General features: G+C 44.5%; 8 protein-coding genes across 8 annotated transcripts; 3 read left to right on the forward strand and 5 right to left on the reverse strand.

Moving 5' to 3' along the window:
- Positions 1-775: 775 nt before the first annotated feature.
- Positions 776-1,757, forward strand: GL218_09285 (thiamine pyrophosphokinase 1; the record flags this gene model as incomplete). Its single annotated transcript, XM_033586117.1, has 3 exons — positions 776-923; positions 979-1,085; positions 1,176-1,757. 3 exons carry the CDS (start codon positions 776-778, stop codon positions 1,755-1,757), a joined length of 837 nt encoding a protein of 278 aa, XP_033439845.1.
- A 355-nt stretch (positions 1,758-2,112) lies between these two features.
- Positions 2,113-2,926, reverse strand: GL218_09286 (Protein transport protein bos1; the record flags this gene model as incomplete). The annotated part of the gene is made up of 2 exons (XM_033586118.1): positions 2,113-2,856; positions 2,924-2,926. The coding sequence occupies 2 exons, from the start codon at positions 2,924-2,926 to the stop codon at positions 2,113-2,115; spliced, it is 747 nt and encodes a 248-aa protein (XP_033439848.1).
- A 1,479-nt stretch (positions 2,927-4,405) lies between these two features.
- On the forward strand, positions 4,406-5,475 carry GL218_09287 (uncharacterized protein; the record flags this gene model as incomplete). Its single annotated transcript, XM_033586119.1, has 2 exons — positions 4,406-4,986; positions 5,064-5,475. 2 exons carry the CDS (start codon positions 4,406-4,408, stop codon positions 5,473-5,475), a joined length of 993 nt encoding a protein of 330 aa, XP_033439857.1.
- Positions 5,476-5,872: 397 nt separating this feature from the next.
- GL218_09288 (3-ketoacyl-CoA thiolase, peroxisomal) lies at positions 5,873-7,261 on the reverse strand (the record flags this gene model as incomplete). Its single annotated transcript, XM_033586120.1, has 3 exons — positions 5,873-6,874; positions 6,938-7,118; positions 7,197-7,261. The coding sequence occupies 3 exons, from the start codon at positions 7,259-7,261 to the stop codon at positions 5,873-5,875; spliced, it is 1,248 nt and encodes a 415-aa protein (XP_033439778.1).
- Positions 7,262-8,668: 1,407 nt separating this feature from the next.
- GL218_09289 (Alkali-sensitive linkage protein 1) lies at positions 8,669-9,610 on the reverse strand (the record flags this gene model as incomplete). Its single annotated transcript, XM_033586121.1, has 1 exon — positions 8,669-9,610. The coding sequence occupies one exon, from the start codon at positions 9,608-9,610 to the stop codon at positions 8,669-8,671; it is 942 nt and encodes a 313-aa protein (XP_033439777.1).
- A 1,808-nt stretch (positions 9,611-11,418) lies between these two features.
- On the forward strand, positions 11,419-12,919 carry GL218_09290 (uncharacterized protein; the record flags this gene model as incomplete). Its single annotated transcript, XM_033586122.1, has 3 exons — positions 11,419-11,676; positions 11,737-12,528; positions 12,584-12,919. 3 exons carry the CDS (start codon positions 11,419-11,421, stop codon positions 12,917-12,919), a joined length of 1,386 nt encoding a protein of 461 aa, XP_033439803.1.
- Positions 12,920-13,434: 515 nt separating this feature from the next.
- GL218_09291 (Carbonic anhydrase) lies at positions 13,435-14,100 on the reverse strand (the record flags this gene model as incomplete). Its single annotated transcript, XM_033586123.1, has 1 exon — positions 13,435-14,100. The coding sequence occupies one exon, from the start codon at positions 14,098-14,100 to the stop codon at positions 13,435-13,437; it is 666 nt and encodes a 221-aa protein (XP_033439814.1).
- Positions 14,101-16,853: 2,753 nt separating this feature from the next.
- GL218_09292 (uncharacterized protein) lies at positions 16,854-19,232 on the reverse strand (the record flags this gene model as incomplete). Its single annotated transcript, XM_033586124.1, has 3 exons — positions 16,854-17,260; positions 17,322-18,397; positions 18,553-19,232. The coding sequence occupies 3 exons, from the start codon at positions 19,230-19,232 to the stop codon at positions 16,854-16,856; spliced, it is 2,163 nt and encodes a 720-aa protein (XP_033439812.1).
- Positions 19,233-20,159: the final 927 nt, after the last annotated feature.

Raw genomic sequence — 20,159 nt, forward strand, 5'->3', positions numbered from 1 at the left:
ACAAATTGGGAACAAATAGCGAAGACTGATTTTGAAGACTAATTTGTAAGCATGAAGCATCGATATTAAGAATTACCCGCTTCTAAATTTTTGAATTGAATCCAGATAAGGATCGATCTACGATGACCGATGACCGATGACCGAGAAACCTCTGCGCACCAAAATTCAAGGTGGGGTTACATCTAACCACTTAACTGCAGGTGCCTTATGAGGTAAATCTAGATTATGTACCTAATCTGTACCTATGTAGGGTTAATGCGTATCTGTCTAGCCTCATTGAAGTGACGTTATTTGGTAATACATTAGTACCTAAGTACCTTGCTTGCATGTGAATAAAAGTCAGTATATCTTAATTGAGTTGGATAAAAGTATATTATAATTATCACTTTTAAGTTTTTACTAAAAATATGAAATGAAACTCATCGTGATTTCCTATAAACATTATTATTCGATATTATTGATATTATTGTAGAATAAATTTGGTTAGTTTCAGAATTTCTTCATATCTCTCTTTCATCCTATATTTTTGAGATATTATCCTCTTTTCTTACCCACCTAACACAAACAGCTCATCACGTTCTACCATCTACCTACTTTATAGTTTGAAAGATCCCAGGCTACCTAGAGATCAATATCGAGATACTGTTCCTATCGAATCAGTAAACTTAAATTTCGTGTTTGACCTCATTTTTAAAAACTCGTCACCAGTGTAAGCATTCGGTCAGGTTCCCATCAGCAAGGAAGCCTTTCGGTGGCCTCTTATAAATCTATAAGCATGGGCTCGACACAAGAAAGCCCTAATATATGCACCGAGTGGTATCCCATCAGACAGTTCTTATCTTATCCGGGGTATAACTTCTCTCTGGTCATTCTAAACCAGCCGATCAGCGATGAGGGCTTGTTTAGAGACCTCTGGAGAATAGGTACACCACCCTGAAAGATTCTTCTTGCGTGTAACCATACCAACTTATATCGCAGCTCAAACACGCGTTGCTGCCGATGGGGGTGCCAACCAGATTTACGATCTTAACCGAAGATCTTTATTAACAAAGAAAGATTCTGCGTCTTCTGCTAGGTGCAACTATGTAAGTGGAAAGATACAAGAGATATATATTCCAAGGCTCTTAGCTACGATTCTCTTTCACTTGGGCTGTTACTTGCTAACAGTCGTATAGGTAAATCTTAATACCATAATTGGCGACCTAGATTCTCTATCCGACGAGTCTAGAAGCTTTTTTACTACCAAGCCCGCGGATTGTACTATCATTCACGATCCAGATCAGTATTCTACCGACTTCACTAAAGCTGTCAAGTTCGTTCGAACAGCATTTCCAAAGAGAGATATCGTATGTATGGGCGGACTGGGAGGGCGCGTTGATCAAGGATTAAGCCAAATACATCATCTATACTTATTCCAAACTTCGCCAACCTACGCAGATGGAAAGATGTTTCTCCTTTCTGGAGAGAGCTTGTCTTTCCTTCTCAAGGCCGGAAAGCATCGTATACACGTCCGCGAGCCTGACGCCACCGTTGGCGACTTCGTTCGTATGAGCGGCGAGCCGTTTGCCAAGTACGTCGGCATCATCCCGGTCAAAGAGCCAAGCGTAATCACCACCAAGGGCCTTGAGTGGGACGTCGAGAATTGGCCAACCGAATTTGGCGGGCAGATGAGTACAAGCAATCATCTTTTACCCGATACAAAAGTTGTTGAAGTTGAGACTACGAAGGATGTACTTTTCACCATCGCCTTAAAATAGGGCCGAAGGTAGAAATTCATCAACAACCTGCATTGTGTATTCGTAGGCTGTTCACGAATGAACGAAGTCTCGGATAGCAACAGGATGTGATAGATTATCGCCATAACTAAAGCATATCTTCCGGTTTCGGGATATATATATACATTAGAAGTTCTGCTTCTTTCGTTAGAGGAAGAGGCAGAGACAAGAAGGCAGATAACCTAACCGCCAAAGGCATAGAACCTATCTAAATAGTTTAGAATAACGCCAAAACTCCATGCTAAACGTCAAAACTAATGCATAAACTCACGATTCATGCCTCTCCAATGTTCTTGATCCTCAAAATTTCATCTTGCTAAACGTCTACTTGTCCATCCTATCGGAGAAAATGTAGACACAGCCAACAAAACCCAAAGAAGGTTATCACGCCGGCGCCAAAGATCCACTTATCTTGTTTCGCTCTTCTCTCGATCATGCGTATCGTGTCCCCACTAACACCGAGCGTGTTGGCGACACTGTATAATCTCTTCTGCGTATTCTTTAACATCTCACGCTGCGTACCTAGGTCCCCGAGTACGGCCTGCCCTCGCGCGATATACTCATCAAGCGCTGTATTCGTACTCGCGAAAAAGTTCTGCTCCCGCAAAGCGTGCGTCTCCCGCGTATAGTCGTTACTACCCATGCTTAACTGGCCACCACTGCCATAGCGGTTCGCGGGAACCGAAGGGGAAGATGAAGACTGCGGTGGTGTCGGCGTGTTTGCGTACGGGTTTTCGGGGGTGGAGGTGGTAAAGGGTCGTCGACCAAGAAGCTCAGTTCGGTTTTGAGTGTGTAGCGTATCTTCTCGTTGCGTCTTTAGTTCGTCTAGCTGTGTCCGGAACGAAGATAGCTCCGCTCGAAAATTCTTAATCCGCTCATAAGCCTTTTCTTGTTTTGCAGGATTCAGTTCTTGCTTTGCCAGCGCATTGTACTCGTCGAGAGTTCGCGAAAAAGCCGTCAGCGACGCGGAGAGAGAACCAAGCGCAGCGGGTGTAGGAGGTGCGCCATCGGATGACGATAGACCAGCAAGATCTCGTTTTATAGAAGTGGACTGCTTGAGCGCAGAGTTGAATTGCGTATTCTACGAGATGTTAATAAGTGGAAGTATGCTATAGAGTCGCAGGTAAGCAATTTGAAAGGAGTAATACCATTTTGACAGAAGTTATCAGCAGCTTTATGTGTAGTTAGAGGTTTATTCTCCCTTCTTCAAAGATCAGGTAGGAATTGATGTAAAGTAAAATAGCAGTGATGTAAGATAGCAGTCAGGTACCTACATGTAGGTAAGTTAGGTACATGTAGATAACGATAAAAGTAGTGATATCAAATAACACGTAGCTGGAGACGAACATTTCTCCAATTGTAACTTTATCTTAAACTTGCATGAAGAGTACCTGCGCAACGTATCCACATTATGTACATAGTAGTAGATGCACATGCACAAATCGATATTAAATTTTGACCAATCAAGACGATTCCAGCAAAAGTTTTTATCGGAAGTACTTAGGTACGCGAGAGTTTTATTTTCATTCTTTATGATGACATTCTTTATGATGAGAAGACAAGAAAAGGTCGAGATTATTTATTGATATCCAACTAATTTATTTATTTTACACGATTATTTCAAGCTTGCTAGCCTTGGTCATGCAGTTATGGACTGGCTAACACCCTTCTTCTCACCTACTTGAATGTATTGCAACTTCAATCTGCTTGCTATAAGTCAACTTTACCTAGGTAGGTTTCTCTTAACTCTTTTACTTTATTGCCGTATATTTATTAGTAGGAGTATTACCAATAAATAGGTAGTACTATATTCTTAATACTTTACTCAAGGTATATTCATTGTCATCGATACGAGCTTCGTAGAAATCGAGACTGGAAAATAAGAACCCTCTTCATTGTGAATGTAATTTAGGAGACTCTGAACAGAACATTTACAAAGGGTACATTTCAACCCTTCGCCAATGTCCTCATTAAGCATGAGACGATCTAATGAAGGTAGGCATATTAGTTAACTCTAGCTCTTCGATCTAGTGTTAGTAAACTGACGCCAAAGCTCGGCTATAGCTAAAGATGTTCTAGCCTCGTCTCTTCTAGTGTAACAACCAAGGGGTAGCATGGAATACTTATAACGTGTTACTTTTATGTTCTTAAATATATCTTCAAATATATCTTCATAATTTGTAAGAGATATTTTACTTGAGGGTGTGTGTACCGTATATGTTGTAAGTGTAAAGAAGGCGAACTTGGATGAAAATCTGCTAGAAAGCAAAACTGATGAATATAAAGTCAACGACTACATTTACATGCGCAACTACTACATAATATCAAGATGCTCTTGGCTGTATGAATGGGGTATAGCTAATTATTGTTACGTACTGTTGGCTAGACCCCCTTAATATTAAAGCGACGTCTAAATACAGCAGTGATAACAATCCTTCGGAATCCCACCTCATCCCCCGTACTCCCCCCATTTCCGCTCGCTATTGCATAGGTACTGTCATAATAGGCAAGCATATTTGCTGCCGTCCGATCGTTTCAATTGCTTTAAGCTCTAGTCCCTCTTTGTAAAGCTTATAGTAATATAATGTCTACTTCTCGGTAATGGTCAATTTCGACGATAAACGACTCTAATGGCGCCGTCCGACCAACTGGCCACTACTACCGTTCCAGGCCGTCCGAAGCCACCCTCAGCTACCCAAGACGGACACAAGGTCACCACAGAAGCAGAAAAAGCACCACGAGCGGTAGTAACGACGAATACAACCACAGGAGCAGGGAAATGGGAGGCGGATAAGTCATCACCATTGGAGTTTCGCGGCTTCGATTTCTTCGCTAATCGCGACTTTAACGAGCTGAAGAATGCGTCGCGGGCCTATTTTGCGCCTTCTGCCAATTCCGAAAGGCGTCAACGCCTACCGTCCACGTGGTTAGGCGATGCGACACCCCCTAGCAGCCCGCGACCCTCCGACGAAGGGCCCTCTGCTGGAGGAGATAGACTTCCTTCCCCGCTCAGTGGAAAGACGCCTTCAGGAGAGAAGAAAATAATAGGGTTGAAGAAAACCCAATTCTGGTGGCTGGTGGCATTAATATCGCTCTTATTAGTTGTTGCAATCGGGGTCGGGGTTGGTGTTGGGGTCGGTAGAGGAGTATCGCAAAGTTCTAATGAGGCTGCTGTTGCTGGCGTCAGTGTAGGTGCCGCTTCATCGTCAAGGTTCGTGATGCCTTAATTTGTCGCTGTAGAGGAACAGCTTAAGTATATCCATGCTTACCTATATTAATATTTTCTAGCCTATCTTCAAGCTCAATCACTTCTACAACTACTGGTATCTCGACGACGTCCACCTCTAGCCCCTCGAAGACCAGTACCTCATCGAGTTCCACCCCTACCGGTAATGCCGAGGGAAAAATTGACTGCCCGGCCGCTAACGGGACTACATACCAAGTTCCTGGTTCCGATAAGCGATTCTTACGAATCTGCGGTATAGATTATAGCGACAACGAATCAACAAATCTGCGCCAGGTCCCTACGGAGAGTATATTGGACTGCATGAAAAACTGTGCCGGGACTGCTGGGTGCACGGGTTGCGGTTGGGGCTATATTGAGGGCGATACGGGGACCCAGCACACCTGTTGGCTGAAGGGCGGTTTAAAGAAGCCTCACGATACTGACATCAATTGGGCCTTTGCTAAACTTCTATAAGCGATTTAGGAGACTCGCATATGTAGGTTCCGAATGCTGTTGGATCGAATGTAATGATACTAGTAATCCTATGTAGTAGAAATAATAAGGCTTGATCGATACCCCTTACCAATAATGATCCCCACGATAAAGTAACACTTTAGCAGGTAACAGGTGTGTTTGTATCTTGAGATTTGAATTCCTTGCTATTATATCACATAATACTATCTAGTAAGAAGATTCTAGTCCAAGTTTGGTTATAAGCCGCACATGATATGGCAAAGCGACATGGTGCGTATACTGGAATTTAATTACATATACACAGATCGATTGTGAATAGGAATAACATCTAATTCCAGCGCTTCTTATCCTATTGTGAGCTCATCTAAAAATCCAAGGTATCCGCCGGGTACGGGTATCATTGCTCGTTAACGAATAGGCCAGCCATGCCCATTCCCGTTCCGATGCACATACTCGTCAACAGAATCTTCTTTTTGGTCCGCCTAAGCTCGCTTAGACCAGTGACGATCTGCCGGGCGCCTGTCGTGCCGAGAGGGTGACCAAGCGCGATGGCGCCTCCTCGAGGATTCATCTTGGCCCAGTCCAATTTGAGGTATTCCCTGCAGTAGACGGCCATTGTTCCGAACGCCTCATTAATCTCTACAACGTCAACATCATCGAGAGTAATGTTGTGCTGCTTAAGTAACTTTGGGATCGCTACGGTTGGACCGATACCCATGATCCTAGGAGCCAGACCCGCAACAGTCGACCCGACGTATTTGGCCATGATCGGCAAACCGAGCTCAGTGGCCTTTGAACGTTTCATGAGCACTACTGCCGCGGCGCCGTCGGTGACCTGGCTGGCATTGCCTCCGGTGGTGATGGGACCCCATTGAGGGAATGCATTCCGGATTTTGCCCAACCCAGCAGCCGTCGTCCCCGGTCGAATACCTTCATCTTTCGTTAAAGTAACCGTCTTCAGCTCACCGTCGGGCCCCTTCACTTTGGTAGTGATAGGCACGATCTCATCGTCGAAAAAGCCAGCCTTTTGAGCCAGCTCAGCCCGCCTGAAACTCTCGGCCGCATACTCATCGACAACCTCACGGGACAACCCAAAATCCTTTGCCACATTCTCACTCGTCCAGCCCATGGCCATCATACAGTCGATGGCTTCTTGGCTATGCTTAGTCACTTCTTCGTCGAAAGGTTGTTCAAGACTATCGCCTCCCACAGTCATGGACTCGGTACCAGCAGCGATACCGACCTCGATCGAGCCTGCAGAGATTTGGTTGGCAATATCGGCTGTGGCCTTTAGACCAGAGGAGCAAAATCGGTTTACGGATGAGGCGCTCGTCGTATTGGGGAATCCGGCAGCGAGGGCCGCGGCACGGGCCTTGTAGGCTGCTTTGCTGTCCGAGACCTACATGGGAAGAAACGAGTTAAAACGGTTGCCTCTTAGCGAGTAGTAAATATTGGTACATACATTACCCATGCAGATATCCTCTACGAGATCTGGTGAGAATCCTAGACGTTCTCGAGTGGCCTTCAAGATGGCATACATGAGGTACTCGACGGACGTATCCTTGAAGCCGCCCTTCTTGCCTTTACAAAGCGGCGTCCGGATCGCGAGCGTGATGACTACATCGTCGGGGTTCTTTGAGGTGCTAGATTAACGAGCAAGGTTAGTTACAATGACTCTGCTTCTATCTGTCAGGTTAATCCAACGCTCTTCTTCTACTTACATGGTAGCTAAAGGTGAGCTAGGGGACAGGTGCTTCAAAATGGAATTGACCCGCTCGGTAGCCATCTTGAAAGATGGTCTTGACAGATGGAAATATATACTAATTGGTATATACTATCTGATGAGTGAAATAACTGAGGAATGTGGTAAGAATGGGAAAGGAATATTACTAGCTTAAATTGATGGCGACTGGCATTGTCTGGTGTTGATAAAGAACTAATAAATGGATGGATTGCGCCGCAGACGAGAAACTCCAAAGGGTCGAAAAGGTTTAATCGAGGTTAGTTACAGGGGGTTACAAGGAATACAGGGGATGTGTTTGTTGCATTTTGCCGAGGCCTGATTCGGTCACTTCGGCCATCGGCAGATATGTCGGTGGGGTCCCTGACTCCGTACCTGATACCCTGGGGTTGTTATTATGGTACTGCGGGGAGAAGCTAATCTTACCCGCACGTTTTACTTTTGCTCATGTATAAGATACTTTACGAAGGTACCTACTGGATGCATCCTCCTACTTCTGAAAGTCTGGGGTAAAGACCATATGTAGATCATTTTATCCTTTAGAGGTAATCATAAACGTCTGATCTCGGTACCATAAAGCATTTTCTACCTTTTATCATCTTCATCGGTCTTAAGGCCATATCTCATATATTTGTGATAATACATAGTAGTTTAGAGATGGGCGAAATAAGTTCAAGTCCCAAAGTCTAACTTAAAGTGACTTAGCAGCATAAAGAAACTAACGGTTACGAATTACTTAGTTCTATTCCCCGGAGAATAGCACCCTGGCAGGTTATCTTGTCTCTGGGGCCTGCCATGTTTAGTTTTCTTATCCGTAGACAACTCGGCAAAGAAGCATGGCTGTTTTAATCCGGATATGATGTATTGTTCCCCCGGTCACTGGTTTGAACGAGTTATGAATCAAAATCAAAAGTCTTATAACATTGATGAGTCCCGACAATAAGGAGAAACCTAGCTCACAGGCTTGTAACTTTACTACAAAATAGTGGTCGATTAATCCTCAAATTGAGAAGGATTTCCTGCCATGTAATTAAACATTTAAAGTATACATACGTAGATCAGCGTGTTCGATGAGCCGAGTCAGGTCAAATAAACGTACAAACTTGACCTTATACAGGTCAGGTCAGGTATATTGACAAGTAAGGCTTACCTGGCCGTATCCCTAAACTGACCTGAAAGCCCTTATAAAGCCACGGCCTTCGCCACATCAGCCACAATAAATACACCAATCACATAGCATTAAAAATATATACGTATACCTTTAATATACGTATTTGTTACACAAATAAAAAATATTTACGATCTACCCAGGCCAGGTCAGGTCAGGTCCAAGTCAGGTCAAGCTCTTAACTGACTCATCGAACACGCTGACGTAGATAACAAGAAACCCCTCCTACATGCTCGTCTCAATCTCTAAAAGGTCCCAAGGTTTAACAAAGGAGAGCTTCGGTGTTACAGTATAAAGGAAATCCCGCCGGCCAATATAAAAACCACAGCACTTGCCACGGTTATATGAGTTCTCCCTGCTCCCGACTGAGGGTCGACGTTCGTGCTACTCATACCCAAATACCACGAGCCGATATCTGTAAGCTGTCCGTCGTTGTTTAACATGGCGGCATTAGGACCAACGTTACTATCGCTAGACCGGAAAGAGCCAAATAAACTGTAACGGCCGACGAAATCCACACGATCAAAATACTCGGATGATGTGTTGTAGAACGCCTGGGTCGTGGCGAGGTCTTGGTTGTCGAAATTGTACTCGGTAATCCATTGAGTTATATTTGGAAATGCAGCAGCATAAGAGCCCATATGACTCGCCAGCCCTTCAAAGTTCCCATACCAATGTATGTTCACGAAGTCGTACGTACAGTTCTTTTTATCATCTTCGGTGCTAATTAGTTCAGAGCAATTCCCGAGAAACTGTTCGAGCCACGGTATTCCTCCCCAACCCCCAGTGCAGGACGGCAATCCCAGTTTCACCCCCTTATCAGCGAGAGGCTCTATATTCTTTACCCACACATCTGCGGCTTTCGAGGGATCAACATTACTACCGCCATCGTACTGGGAATCAGGTTCGTTGAAACTGAGGACGTGCGTAATCTTACGACCGGAGTCGATCTGGCTCTCAACAGATTCGAGGAAGGAAGTGTCGTCGATAGCGCCCCAAAGCATGGGGACAAATTCGAACTGGTCTTGGGGTATGTCATTAAAGGCAGATGACGGCTCCGACTCATAATTGTAGTACCAAGTCAGATCAGATCCTGACCGAACCCATACTTGATCATCTGCCGGATTGGCAGGCTTCGGAATATATATCAGCCCACGTTTAGATGACCGTGTCTGAGCGATAGCAAGGGAGGTAAATGCAATTAGCAGAGCATAGGAGTGATGCATAGCCGGTTGGAAAAAGTTAGATGAGCAGACGACCGGATGGTTTAGTCCTACTGCAACACTTGATTTTGGCTTGAAACTTGGTTGCACTGTTACTACTGGAACTGTCAAACTTTATATATCTAGCCAGTAGTTAACAAATAGTTTACAAATGGTAGTTAATATATTAAATCCTGATTAAATAGAAATCATGAACTGAGAAATAGCTTGTACGTAGTTAAGATATCGCACGCTTAACCGACTAGAAATACTTTTGTTGTTTGTTGACGGTGTGGCTTTTCTTTTGCTTGCTTCATTTTTCTCCTTATCTCGTGTATGTGAGCCGGGCGTCCGAGGTCTGCTCGATCTATCGTATAACTGATAGCATTCAGCTGAAGAAAAATGCAAGATGGTTGCAGCCAACGGGGCGTGGCTAGGCTTGGCTCCTATGATATATGATAATTCAGCAGCGCCACCCAATAGCTGCGACCATATGCTTACACGAATAGATCAGCCTAGACCTAATCACTTCAATATAGGAGAATAAATCATCATGACAGGCTCGCCTAATCTGACTCTCACTCGCAACACCGAGTGAGGTAGGCGCTGAGCACCAAAGTAATGGTGGCTAGCTTCACAGTAATTTCAAATAATAACCAATGCAGCGTAGCAGTGCGTCGACAACCGCATAAATGAGCTGCCATTTTAACATTCAGTGCTTGGTCTAGACACTTCATGAGTTCGATTAGGAATGTACATTATATGGTGAATATTGAATATCACTGTCTATGTAACTAGTAACTTGAATTAATCTTGGACGAAGTTTTAGGAATCTACAGCCTACTTAATATCACGGTGAGCGGGAATTTGGTCCATGTTGTCATTGAGATATAAGCTTTTGATGACGCGCATAAACCCAAAGAAGGTCAGGTCGGGCCCTGGTAGAATCATCAAGCTTATGGTATTTAAAATGATGGGAACATTTTGAGGGGAAAAGGGGGAGGGCAACCTTGGAACTTATAAAACAATATGGAGGTGTATATTTAATTAATAGATAGAAGTAAAGAGTTTATCAATCAAGTGTATGTATATACTGTTGGCCCTATTCATGTGTTAAATATTTAAAAACAGGTATTTACCTCTTTAATATAATACAGTCTGATTGACAGTCTCATAGATGTATATAGATCTCGATTGATGCTGGAACCATATGTCTTAAGACAATCGGCCAACGGGGAGATAGTAAAGATAAGAACAGAAGGTAATTATAGTGGTATCGAAGAACCCAGATTAAGCTTATTCCCGGTATCCGATCACCATATTTGGCTAGGGTACCCCTTTTATTTAGATATGGTGACAGGGCTGGACAGGGGTTAAGTTGCCGTCGGAACCGCAAACTCTTTAATTGTTTGCAGACGCGGCGGTACGAAATGATACCGATGATACCGATGATACCGATGATACCATTACCATTCCCATCTCGGCCGTATCAGCGTTGCTATCTTTTTATTATCTTTTATTATCTTCGTAGTATTTCCTGCATTCACTTATTTTACTAATACATGTATCAGGTCAGAAATTGGGTAACACGGTGAGACGGTAACACAAAACGATGAAAAAACAAAGACTATTAAAATGAGCGACTTCCTTTCGTCGCCTTCGATGTGATGATTTTCTAACGATTATTCCGCCTCGCCTCTTGACGGTACGCATTCCTTTCCCGCCTTGGCGGTGTACCACTACACTGCTCTTATAGTTTATTATTTACGTTCGTTTTAACAATGTATGCCAATAAGTCTTTTTTTTCTTGTAGTCAGCAGGGCGAGTCCTTCATGGCGCGCTTGCGTCGCCTTCGCTGGCCGATTCTAGCCATCGTCTTTATAGTGACTGTCTTATCATTCTTCGGCAACGTTAGGCGAACCTTCGAGATTCCTATCGAGCAATCATTCGGGGAGCCCATCGAGGAGTCGCTTCGAGAACCCGTCGAGCAACCAACCGACCCGATACCTTCGCCGCCTGATGACGAATCTTGGACGTTTGATGTGAAAAGGGATAGTCTTAATTATGGGCTTTCCGACAGCAAATGCGAGGTAAATACCGATCTAGGATTTTTGGTTGTTGGAAGTATATCGGCGCTCATCATATCGCAGAATGCATTCCCTGATCTATACCAAGAACTCGACCGCGCCCGAGATTTTCTTCTAGAGCAAAATAAACGAGTCAAGGAGTCTGACGTCCAGATCGACGCAAAGAAAGATTATACCGGTCTCTCGCACGGCGAATTCCACGTTATGATTTCGAATGGCGAACTATACGTAATAAAGGAGAAGAAAGGCGAACCGGATCGCTCCCGCGGCCTCGCAGCTCTCGCAAACATGTATCGCGCTATAACTGCTATCCCTGATCCTCGGTCACTTCCGAATGTCGAATTCATCATCGATATTGAAGACAGAGCAACCAGAGGGGAAAAGAATGAGGAGCGTATCAGATGGACCTGGGCGCGCGAAGAAGATAATGAGTGGTTATGGGTTATGCCCGACTTCGACGGATGGAGCTATCCCGACGATGGTGTAGGGTCCTACGTGCAGTTCCGCGAGGATGCGACGGAGCTGGAAGCTCAATATGCCAACGGCTGGGATGATAAAGAGGACAAATTATGCTGGCGTGGGAGTCTGGCTGTGAATCGTAAGCTACGAACCGCCTTGGTAGAGGCTTCGAAAGGTTACGATTGGAACGATGTCGAACCTATCGATTGGCATAACCGCTCGAATATCATGGCTATGAAAGAGTTTTGTCGTTTTAAATATGTTGCCCACACCGAAGGTAATTCGTGGAGTGGACGACTGCGATATCTACAGAATTGCGAAAGCGTCCCGATAATTCATCAACTAAATTACATCTTCCACTACCAGCCTCTTTTGAAAGACAGCGGGCCTCGTCAGGTATGCTTCCTTGGTCTTCTGATTGCTGCGGAACTCAACTAACATGGCTGGCTAGAATTATGTCAAAGTAAAACGTGATTGGTCGGACTTGAAAGCGCAGATGGATGGACTCATGGCGGATCCCGATCGAGCACGACGGATCGCGAAAGAGTCTGCGAAAGTATTCCGAGATCGCTATCTCACACCGGCTGCCGAGGCTTGCTATTGGCGGCGGATGATTCGCAACTGGCGCGCCGTGATGGATTTCGAGCCGCGGCGGTACGAAACTAACGATGATGGCGTGAAGGTCAGAAGAGGCGTGAGTTGGGAACGGTTTGCCTTTAGGCAGAACAAGAGCTTCGAGCATGGATTCTGGGAATCTGACAACGGCGATACGAACGGAGCCGAGTGAGGTCGCCTTTTCACTTGACGAAGTTATTATAGATATATATCGCCTACGATTTACTAAGGCTCACGAGGGCTCACGAGGACCTAAGCGTAAGCCATCTGTAATGGCAAGCCACCGCCGCGAAATGGTTTAACCATCAGTCAGAAATGCACAACAGGAATGTAACACGGCATTGACGCGTAGCATTGACGCGTAGGCCAATGATTTAATAGGCCAGCATGGACTGCCCGGGATGTATGACACAAACGGGCTGGGTTTGCATACTCTGACGAACCTAGACACGCACGTATTAGGTAGAGTCGTGGGTCGGAGCTAAGAATAAGGAGTCAGATGTATAATGAAGAGACATCCATGTCATTTATAAGTTTTTAAACATTGTTTAGATGGCCGCGGGGCTCTACGGACTCTTTTATAGCTACATGAGCATAATGCTCAAACAAGGCGGGTCGGACTGGCGCTGTTACCCCAATTAATAAAAAGATGATACCGCATGCCGTCCTTTTGCCATGGAGGACCAATCACTCCGTGAGGTTGTAAATCTTCTGGATACCGCGCAGCATCTCTTCATGATCGACCTTCAGATCCTTGAGCAAACCGTCCTCAAATCCGAATACCCATCCGTGGACGATAGGAAACTGGTTTTTAGCATATGACTTCTGAACAGCTGCCGTCTTGATAACGTTGCGACACTGCTCAACGACGCTCAGCTCTACTAGGCGATTGTAGCGCTCGTTCTCATCCTTAATTTCATCTAGCTCTTTTTCGTGTAGGCGGTAAACGTCTCGGATGTTCCTCAGCCACGGGTTAAGCAGCCCTAGGTCCTTCGGCGTCATAGCAGCCTTAACACCGCCGCAACCATAGTGTCCACACACTACAATATGCTTGACCTGCAAATGGCGGACCGCGTAGTTGATGACGCTCATGACGTTAAGATCGGTGTTGACGACTAGGTTGGCAATGTTGCGGTGAATAAACGCCTCTCCTGGACCCAAACCTGTGATCTGCTCAGCTGGAATTCGCGAATCGCTGCATCCTATCCACAGATACTCCGGGGTTTGCCCTGCGGATAGCTTATCGAAGAACTCGGGATCCTTCTTCTTCTGCTCCTCCGCCCAGGCACGGTTGTGCTCGAACACACGGTCGTGCGTCTGCTTTAGGTACTTGGACATTTCAGTCTGCGACATGGCGTGCCAACCGTCGGTGCTCAAGGCCGAGGACCTTGAAAAACAGCGGATACGTTGAAAGTTGCCCGAGTAAAGAGTTTGTCTTGTCAATGAAAGAAGATGTTGGGCTATACGAGCTTTATGAGGCATCGGGCTCGTTGAGCATAATACGTACGTACGAAATAGGCGCGTTGAGAAGAAGTCCAAGGATTTCTTTAGTACCTATGCAAGATTTTGTTGAGACGCCCAGAATCCCGAAGCGCCATAAGACGTCAATAGTGGGGGATCTACGGAGGAAGGGAAGGCGGGCCTCTGGTAAGTTGTACTACGTGAGGTACTTGCTATAGGTATTTAATATTGTAGTAGATGATGTATAGAGTTCTCTCTGTAAATTATCCAAAGCTGCTTACTTATACCTAATGTGTCTAGTCATTATTGTTCACTTGTACGCTATTCACGATGTTTGATTTCGTTAACTCGTTCAATATAATTATTTAAGAACATGCCCAACTAGAAGTAGGTGGTGAATTACCTGTTTCAAGGTCAAACTGAGTTTGGAATAGACACTGTATAAGACATGAGATGCTTCTTGGGAGTTTCGTCATTCTTCCGATTTGTACTAGTAGCCAATTTTAATTTTATAGTCTTTTCACTTGCATTTAGCTAGAGAACACTATTTCCACTAGCGTCCCTTTAGCCACTGTATCGCTGCATCATGTCGCTATCACGTATAGTTTCCTGTAAATGTATTCCCTTTAGGTGTATTTATGGCATATTAATTGCAGCATTAGTCTTTATCATGCCTTGAGTGATGATCATCTAAATAAGCGCCTTACTATTCCGCACTAGTTATATAATTACAATACCTCGAACAATGAAGACTAAATATATTCTTTATCTCTATAACGGCATCTAGTATTTATGCTTAGTATATCCTGTAAAAGGGATACTAGTCAGGGGCTGGCCTTGGGCATGGAGTTTGACGTAAGAGCACCATTTGATCTTTAAATCATTCCCCTGAGCATACTCTTATCGAATATCGAGTCTTTAAAACTATGTTGGTTATATTAAAACAAGTTCTCATATTGATCTTATATTGAATTCGATATCATAGTTACCTTGTACGCTTGAAATTCCTTATTGAATATGTATGACTTCGTTCAATGCCCCTTAAAAGAGAACTTGCGATTATAGGTATCTTATGAAGCATAACAAGCGACGGATATATTTCCGAAGTTCAATATACCAACTAGGACTTAATGGATGTGATATCGATATATTAGGCTTTCTATTCATGGGTACAATTCGCTTCACTGCTAAGCAAGCCATAGGCACAGAGGCATTTGTGTATACGGGGATATAAAGTTATAGACTGGTTTCTTCGTTTTCTTACTGTCTTTAAGTTAGGGATCGGCATATTCATTTACTTATTGTGTTTTTCTTATCCATCCACAATACTATGACTAATAAATATAATTAAATACAATACTCGCTTCACCCCTAGGGCTCGTTACCTCAACATGGTAAGTAAATACTTTGTATGACTATGAGAGGATATTATAAGGCTGACGATGATGGCCGATAGTGATATAAAAACAACTAGGAATCATAGTTAACAGGCAATGACAAGCGAGTAATTTAATTGTAAAAAGCGCTTCAGCTATATTAAAACAACAACACTTACATAAAATTACCTTGTTAATATAATTCTTGGTATAAAGTATCATCGGGGTCAACATCGAAAATATTACGTAGTAATACTATGGAATTTTAATAAGATATAAACTCCGTCATCAGTATAGTAAAGCTGGCAGTCTGCAATAGGTAGTTACAAAAATCGAGTGAAGTTTCACGACCCACTACGGGATATACCCTACTACTAGCACGTAATACTACCTACTTACTTGGTTAGCTCCCACGACGGATGGGAATAGCAAAATTCTGAATATTATCAGTACCTGTGGCATATAAAGCATGTGATTTATGAAACGTGATAAGTCCTATATATAAGTCCGAGACGAGAAATGATATGACCCTTATAGAATTAGACCAAAATATTAATGCATTTCTTTTCATAAAACAAAAGCTCACATAGCAAATATCTCCGCAAGGAAAAAGAATTAGGAATGTCTCCTCCGGGAAGGCTCGAACTTCCAACCTCCTGATTAACAGTCACTGTGATGATAGGATTAGTATGTGAGTATTCACATAGACCAAGTGGATTGGACTTACGACGCGCTAGCCAATTGCGCCACAGAGGACGGTTATCTCCTTAGTGACTATGAATCTGTTATTTGTTTATATATAGAGAGTGGATTTGGTATGCTCCATCGGTAAAAATGATCGTTGGTGCAATACTAAAGGTGTCCTATTCTGTTGGGATCGTTCTGTATACGTTGGCATAGGAAGCTAGTCAAACTTCTATTCATTCAACTCTTCATATCATAAAGCACTATAAATCTCTCTTGTAGACTTGACTCAAGTTAATGTTTGACCAACTTGGACTTATTAGTTAAATCAACAACGGCCAAAAGCCTCTACTGAAATATTTCTTTTAGAGGCTAAGAAAATAAATGATGGGTTGGGAAAGGATTCTGGCCTGTCTTGTTTAAAACACGGTGTAGGTAACTGTTGTATTCAAATTCACCATATATAAGGGATTCTAGCTGTCTATACAAAGCGGTATCCTTAAATATGTTATGTTTAAACTGATGTCTGTATGTAATGGCATATGTACATGGTAAAATAGATGAGTTTTGTCTACACCTTTCCGATTATGGAACCTCGAGGGTGCCGCTCAACCGAATATCGCGGCTGCTCGCACCGACGGTGAAGTTAAAAGTACCCGAGGGAACAACCCAGTTTTGTTTCGCTGTATCCCAAACGCTCAAATCTCGCCTCTTGATTTCGAAGGCGACGATGTCCTCAGCACCTGGCTCTAGGGCTAATTTCTCGAACCCGCGAAGCTGCTTTGGCGGCGCGGCGGCGGACTCTGGATAGCCTATGTATAACTGTGCTACCTCGGCGCCTTGAACAGCGCCCGAGTTGGTAATTGTGGCGGTAACAGTTACTACCGTCTCCCAAAGGTCAGCATGCCCTCCCGGGATGATATCCCCAGTTGCAGGGCCTGCTGTTGGCCGCCCGTCAACAAAAATATCGGAGTAAGTGAAGTTGGTGTACGCTGCGGAGTAGAGTTAGTTATGAAATATTCAAACGAAGAGACGGATTGCGAGCCAACTTACATAGACCGTAGCCAAATTCGTACCTCGGTGCGATGTCTTCTTTATCGAACTTGCGGTAATCAACGTATAAACCCTCCTTAAAGTCGTCATTGCCTTGACTAGTTTTAATTCCGTAATCTGCGGCAGACTTAGCAATAGTGTACGGCAGCTTTCCCGAAGGGTTGGTGTCTCCGTAGAGAACGTCTACTAGCGCATTGCCATTCTCTTGAGACGGGAGACCAGCCCACACGATCGCCTTTACGTTCGGCTGTGCTAGAATCGTCTCGAGTATGACTGGGCCGACGGAGTGTACGACCACAATCACATTATCACTCGCAGCAGCAACAGCCTTTACAAGCTCATTGCCGTTATGCCACGGGTCAAGATTATTGCGGTCTCCCACATTATCTTCTACTGTAATATATCCTTCACCGCTGTCGGAAGTAATGAATACGATAGCGGCGTCCGCCCCGTCGACGGCTGAGCTTACAGAGCTGGTACTGTCAGACGAGGACAAGCTGATCTGCGTCCCGTCGGCCTGGGCTCGAGTCTTAATAGCATCTGCCGGAGCGCTGAAATAAGGATACGAAGCAGTTCCAGAACCCCATCCCATTCCCAGAGCACCAGTATTGCATCCTTGGTCGGTACAAGCGTTGATTCCTTGGGGATTGGCAACAGCAGCAGAGCCGACCAATCCGAGCTTGCCGGGTTTCTTCAGAGGGAGAATATTCCCTTCGTTCTTTAGTAGGACGATTCCATCCCTCGCAGTCGCGCGAATATTTGTCTTGTGAGTTCCTTGAACGTTTGCTTTGAGGTTGGTAGCGGGATAGCCGCTGTCCTGACCTAGCAAGTACCAAGCCGCCAGAATCCGGCGCACCATGTCATCGAGACGAGACTGCGGCACCTGGCCGCTGCTTACAGCCTGGGTCAGCTTCGAACCCCAGTACAGAGACCCGCCGTTGAAATCAGTACCAGGCATGGTCATGTCCAGTCCGGAGGTCGCAGCTTCGACAGTGGAATGTTGCGCATTCCAGTCCGTCATGACGTATCCTTGAAAGCCCAGCTCTTTCTTCAAGAGCGTGTCTATAGCGTATGGGCTACATTATCGCCAGTCAGTTATTTCTGATTATAAAAAGTATGATTATTTTGGCTCGAAACCGTGTAATAAATTTCGTAGGGCTGGGATCACAGGTGTTCATCAAGACTAGGGATAGCGCCCAAGAAAGCAAAAGAACGGACAACTAGAACTTACTTCTCGCATGCCCAAGTGCCGTTAATCTTATTGTAAGAGCACATGACTGAAGCGACGTTTGCGTGTACAGCATCCGCAAATGGCCAAAGGTAGAGCTCATGTATAGTTCGGTCGTCAATATTAGAGCTTATGGTCTCACGGTTGAGCTCTTGTTCGTTTAGTATGTAGTGCTTCGCATTGGCCTGAACACCAACGCTCTGCATGCCCTCGATAGTTTCCGCCATGGCTATACCTTGCAAGTATGGGTCGGCGCCGAAGCCCTCCCAGTTTCGTCCACCTGCAGGGTTCTTACCAAGAGGACCGGCAACGGGACCTAGCAACACGTGTATACCGCACCCTTTCGTCTCCTCGGCCATAAACTGTCCCCTCTCCCTCATCAAGGCGCGATCCCAAGTCGCCGCGACTTGGATTCCCGGAACGAAAGCATTATTACCCGTGGCAAACCGGATGCCGAGGGGTCCATCTTGTAAGCACAGCTGAGGATAGTTAATAGAACTCGCCGGCGCCGTGTTACCAACACAGGGCCCTTTATTCCAGCCTACTCCTGTAACGATGTTGATTTTGTCATTCTGCGACAGCTTCGCTAAGGAAGCATTTGCTTTCTCGTAGGCCGCCGTCCAGTCGAGAGTCGGGGCCGCGGAGGCCGTGGCGAACGCCGCAGCAAAGATAGGAAACCTCATGATTAGCAACCGAACCCAAGATATACCGAGGAGTAAGGTCAATTCAGGCGTTTCAAAGTCTTTGGGGGGTTCCCCAGGAGTCTTATATGATATGTCCGGTCTGTATATGATCACTTTCTGAAGGCGTCTAGGCCCACTACGTAATTTGCTACCCCCCAAAACTCCGGCCTATATAGCGTCATGAAGACACCGGATCTACTGGATCTGGCAATCGACGGAGGAGGATGAATGTGAGGCGCCTGGAATTTTCTTGCCGCTTTCCACACTTCCCTATAGATTGATCTCTTGTCCCATCTTGGCCGACGGCAGCTCCTCGGCTCGTAGCTCTCGATATGTTGAAGATCTTCCCCTAACGTGGGCAGCATGGTATTTTCCCGGAGGGCGATGGGATTTTTATGCGGTTGAAGGGGGAAAAATGCCTTTAGCTCCGGCCCGCATTAGCCATATATTAATTAACGTGCTGTCATAGCCAGGGTTTGAACTACCAACCTTGCACGTACCTGAATCATACCCGCTTGAATGAGGTCCGGGATCCCACCAAGTTACATCTAACGGTTGATTTGGACAGAGTGTCGCATTGCCAATTTGCTCAACATAAAGTAAAACATTGATCTTGCAATGTACATATTGCATTGCGTTTTTACCCTATTTTCATCTGGGTTTAGCTCCTTTCATAAGAATGTACGAGAGTATAGAATTACTGGTATTCGGATAACTTTAATAATAGAATAACTTTAAGAAAAATAATTATAATTTTTATTTTTGAGTAATTTATGTATTTAGGTAGCCACGCTAAGATTATTTAAGGTAATAGTTTAAAAACTAAAAATGTAAAAAATTTTAGAAAAATATGTAATTAATTAATTTTTTATAATATAATAAAGTTGTTTTATTAACTTTTAATAAAATTAAGTTATATTTAACTAA

The sequence above is a fragment of the Daldinia childiae genome, assembly GCF_008694065.1.
Source record: "Daldinia childiae strain JS-1345 chromosome Unknown Scaffold17, whole genome shotgun sequence".
NCBI classification, from domain to species: Eukaryota; Fungi; Ascomycota; class Sordariomycetes; order Xylariales; family Hypoxylaceae; genus Daldinia; species Daldinia childiae.